The following is a 4,927-nucleotide window of genomic DNA, read 5'->3' on the forward strand; positions in this document are numbered from 1 at the left end:
TCCAAATCCCATTCCTCCTCCACAGACTCTTCTTTCTCCCACAGATTCCTTCTAAACCAACCCCACACTGCGGAAGCCACCAATCAGAGTTCAGACCCAGGGCAAGCTCAGAGCAGTTCTGGGCTCTGGTGCAAGTATGATTTCTATAAAAAGACATTGAAAAAAAAGGGGGCAAGGTTGTCATTTCCCTTTAATGGAAAAGTGGGTAGCCGTTAGTTTTTTTAAAAATCTTTTATTAAAAAAAACAAAAACAAAAACAAACACTCTTTATCCAGCTTCTAGGCAATCACTGTGAATTTTCAGAAATACATATACACTTGAAAACCAACAGTCTGTATAAAAATAAACTCTGAGCGTCTGATTAAAAAGGGGGACCCCCCCCCAGTCTTCTCAGTAGCACGAATGCATGGGTTAAAAGGAGACAAGTCAAGCAGCGGGCGGTCCTGTGTCTACCCCAGGGTGGGGGCAGAGGGGGCCTTGGTCTTGGAGGACAGAGCCTGCTTGAAGCGCCTCTTGAGGTCCTGCATGTTGGGAGAGCGAGGCCGCGGGACGACCGGCGCTCTCCTCCTCTCTGCCCCCAGGTTGTGCAGCTTGCTTACTTCTCTGCACAGATGCCGGAACGCATCACACACGTCTTCGTAGTTCTCACTGGTGGAAACTTCCAGGAACAGGCTGCCCAGCTCGTTGGCCAGCTGGACGCCCTCTCGGGTCTGCACCTGCCGGGCATGCAGCAGGTCCCCCTTGTTGCCCACGATGACAACGGGGGCTCTGGAGTCGGGGTGGACCTTCCGGATGTGTTGGTGCAGGGGGCGGATGGCCAGGTAGCTGTCGTAGTCCGTGATGGAATAGACCAACAGGAAGCCCTCTGCCCACTGCACGCACTTGGACAAGGGGTCACCCACCTGCATGAAGTTGTCCTGGACCTGAAAAGAGCGAAATGAGCCCGGATCAAGGAAGGCCTCAGTGGGAAGGCATCAAGAGAACATCAAAGCCACCCTTGGAAAAAAACGTTGGAAAGATAAATCACTAAATATAGTTTTCAGATGCTACCCGGCTTCTGCAGGAGGCTTTTAACATGGAAAGACCCAGTTCTCAGGCAGGGTCCCGGCCTGGGTTATTTTCTGAGCTGTTACCCATGCATCACTTTAAAGCTTGGCAGGTTGTCTGTGATGAACCCTGGAGGACTGACTGAAGAAGGACTTTAGTGAGAACTTTCAAGTCAGGATGGCGCAATTTTTAGGGAACTAACTTCGAACAAACAAATCTTTGAGCATAAGCCAAGATAAATATCTATTCCCAAACCCATAAAAATATTTTTAGCAAATTCTTCTTGAGAATGTTACAGAAACAAATTCCTTCTTTCAGACCTTCCCTCTCTAGAACAGAGAGCAATTAGTAACTTGTTAATCAAGTTACATTCCTGACAGCTTGCCCAGGGGTTATCTGAATGCAGGTACTGCAGAAACAGCTAGAAACGGGAGCGCTTCGAGGGTCCTCCTGGAGAGAAGACCCTCTCCAGAGTCCCACCCCATAGTTACATAGTTTCAGCCTTGGAGCCTGAACTCTTACAGAATTCCTGGGATCCCTGTAACCAGTGATGCCGGGGCGGCTGCTGCAGAGAGAAGGCAAGCCTGACTCCCCGTTTCCGAGGTGGCCGACAGGAGGGGGCGGCCTCTAACGACCTCCTCTCCCCGCCCCCGCCCCCTACTGTGACCGGTTTCTAACTCTCCAACGACTGGGCCCCACCTGGGGACGGCCCACCCCTCCATCTCCGGCCACGGCAGGCGGATTCTTTACCACTAGCGCCACCTGGGAAGGCCCCTGCATCTCAGGGCACAACCGGCTCGCTTAGACACCTGGCTCCGGCGTCCGCTAGCGCGTGGGCCAGCGGCTCCCCGCAGTCCTTACCTGGTTGCCCCCGGGGGTGTCCTGGATCTGCAGGGAGACCTGGTCTCCCTCCACGTACACAAGCCGCGAGTACAACTTGCCTGGAGGATTAAAGAGACTTGGGTTTTAAATTCTCACAGTCTCGTCAGGAAAAAAAACAAAAATCCGAGCACGCAGCCCCAACAGCGCGAAAAGAATCTAACCTGTATTCGGCTCATAATCGCCGATGAATCTCTTGGTTAGGAAGCGCACGATCATCGCTGAAAAGGAAAGAGGAAAATTCAGCTGCAGGACTAGGACGGGACTGCCAAAGCCGACCGGGTCGGTAAAGAGGGCGTGACCGGCCGCGGAGCCGCGGGTACCGCGCGCATCCTCAAGGCTCCGCAGAGCCCAGGGCGCGGCCGTGGCCTCCGCAAGTTTTGAGGCGGGTGCGGCCGGGGGTGTGCTACCGCCGCACCGGCCACCACACAGGTGCCCACTGGCCAGGGCCCGGGCGTGGATGCTCCGGGGGAAGCCGCGGGAAGCCAGGCTAGCGGGGCGGGCGGCAGGCCGGCACGCGCGCGGACACGAGCGGGTCTCCCCTGCCCTCCCCCACTCCGCGGAGAGCCCCCCTTGTCCCTGGGGCACTCACCGCTCTTGCCCACGCGGCCGGCGCCCAGCACGGCCAGTTTGATGTCCTTGGGCAGGAGGTAATCGGAGGAGGACTCGGGGATGGGCGAGAGGAGAAAGTGCCCGGACATGGTGGGCGGCCGCACGGAGCGCGCTCTGGAGCGCGGGGATACCCGTGCGCGAGGACCGCGACGGCCGGCGCGGCTGGCCAGGCCCGCGGCTTTTAAAGGGCTGGGCGCACTGGGGGCGCTGCGGCCGCCTCCTCTTCCCGCCCCTTCCCGCAGCGGCGGGCTGGGGGCGGAGCCGGAGGGCCCGGGCGACCGTCACCGCCGCGCAGCCGCCTGACGCTCCTCGCCGGCCCCCGATCCCTGGAGACCCCGCCTCCACTGCGCCCGCGTCGCCAGGCAGCCCCTGCATCCCGCAGAGGCGAGCCCTGGGTCACTAGACCAGTGGGTGAATCTGAGATCAGAGTTATGAGCTGGGGGACGAAAGGACGAGGAAATAGGCGATCGGTCAGATGTTTCCGCATCAATGGGAAGGATAAACTCCTGTCCAATGTTGCCATTTGTATCGTTGAAAGATGCTGAGGGGCAGCATTATTGAGGAGAAGTGCCCTGACTGCCGGTGGAAGGGAGGCGCGGTCAGTGTGACCTCGCTCCAGATTTGTGAAGGCCCCTTGGGGAAGCAGTCGTTCACAGCTCAGTCTCCAGACCCAGCCTGGCTGCTGACGCCGGCGCAATTGACTCGTTAGCGACACTCAATCAGCGTCCCATCCATTGTGAGCTCTGACTACTTCTCCATCAGATCTTGTCCTAGGACCTGAGTCACTCGTTCGCTTCCTTACACAAGTGCTTACTTCTAGGTGTAAAGTGGAGTTTAGGGTGGGCTTGGAAGGGGGAGGAAGAGGACACAAAAGCAAAAGCGGGCCTGTCTTGGGTTTCTGAGTCCACAGTGGCCAGGCTAAACAGCCTGGCTCTCAGTTCTTGCCCTTGAAAGGCCTTGACTCTGACCCCTCTCACATCCACATGAGTTAATCGCCAAGTTCCCTCATTTCTATTGCCTCAGTCTCCTGGGGTCTCCTCTGCTCCCTCCCTCCTGCTTGCCTGGCTTCCCATCTGAAGAATCCGGGAGTGGACTGGTTTCCTTCCCCCTCCCCCGGGGTCGCTTCCTCTGATCTCTGTCATCCCCAGCCTTGTACCCCAGTGATGCACTCGCAGGGCACCCTCAGCAGCACTGACCCCCAGCTGTCTTTACTGCCTGGTGGAGTGTTTATTTCATGTCTGTCTCGGAAAGCAGGGCCTCTAGCTTGGTCTTGGGTGCCCAGCACATAGTGGTATCTTAGGAGGCCGTTAATTGTGAGTTCACTGACTGACTTTCTGAATGAATGGGATCGTCATTGTGTAAACTGGAGAAGACAGAAGTCACATGTGTAACCTCATCCCCAAACCCTGGTTTTGAGATTAACTTGCTCTCAGGAGAAAGTGTTCCAAGAAACACCCGGAGAGGGACCGCCTTGTGTCAGCTGAACTGGCTTTTGGCTCTGCACAAGGCAGTCCCTTTCTCTGCAGCCTGTCTGACTGGAGAGATGTGAAGCCCTGACCCGCCTTCCCTGACCAGGAAGAAGTCCCACTAAGATGGCGGTGACTTACAGAGCCACCTTGAAACCACCGGGTTCAGTGACAGGGGCCTGGGCTGTTGCCTTTCAGGTTCTCTTGCCCTCTGCTTCTTGAGCACAGAATGGCTCCTGCTTCACCAAAGATCAATACTCATCCAAGCCAGAAGGGAAGGAGGGAACCCTCTGTCTGTTTTTATTATGAAACAAAGTAACTCTCAGAAGAATCCAGCAGGCTCTCTTACATCCCTTGGCCAGAACTGAGAAGCTGGGAATGAGTGTTGCCAATGCCCAGCAGAGAAGACCAGGACTAGCTGGAGTCAGATCCTCCCGGAGGTGACACATGCTGCTACTACGCTAGGAACCCAGAGATGGGAGAGGGTACATGTGGTGAGCAGCAGTCATGGGCTCTGTGCACACACCCTTCACTCTCCTGAGGCTAAAATGCAGACCTTACAAGGGACAAGAGAGCCCTTTCTTGGCTGAATCATGGGCATGTCTCCTCACCTGACTTCCTTACCTTCTCTGTCATATATACAATCACATGATCGTTGTAGGTTAAGGTCGCCCCTTAGGGAAGATTCCTAAGACTCTTCTCTACCTGGTGGCAGTTACGATCCGTCTGCACTTACACTGCACCTTGCTCAGAGAGCTCGAAACGTTACTCCATTCTCCTTGGAAAGCTCTTTGTGTTTGCAAACACACGAGATCACCCATGGCCTTTCAATGCAGACATGTACCTGAATGGTAGAATTATAAATAGCCTTGCCTCAACTGTAGGTGCTTGTCTTCTATTTCATTTGAATTTCTTTGTGTCCA

At 55.5% G+C, this 4,927-nt stretch overlaps 1 protein-coding gene across 1 annotated transcript; it reads right to left on the reverse strand.

Annotated features, from left to right (window-relative positions):
- Nucleotides 1–244: 244 nt before the first annotated feature.
- On the reverse strand, nt 245–2,781 carry RASL11A (RAS like family 11 member A). Its single transcript, XM_043478245.1, has 4 exons — nt 2,519–2,781; nt 2,091–2,147; nt 1,909–1,988; nt 245–923 (listed from the first exon to the last, which is right to left on the reverse strand). The coding sequence occupies exons 1-4, from the start codon at nt 2,625–2,627 to the stop codon at nt 450–452; spliced, it is 720 nt and encodes a 239-aa protein (XP_043334180.1). The 5' UTR covers nt 2,628–2,781; the 3' UTR covers nt 245–449.
- Between the last annotated feature and the right edge of the window lie 2,146 nt (nt 2,782–4,927).

This window comes from Cervus canadensis, chromosome 9 (assembly GCF_019320065.1).
Source record: "Cervus canadensis isolate Bull #8, Minnesota chromosome 9, ASM1932006v1, whole genome shotgun sequence".
Lineage (NCBI taxonomy): Eukaryota > Metazoa > Chordata > Mammalia > Artiodactyla > Cervidae > Cervus > Cervus canadensis.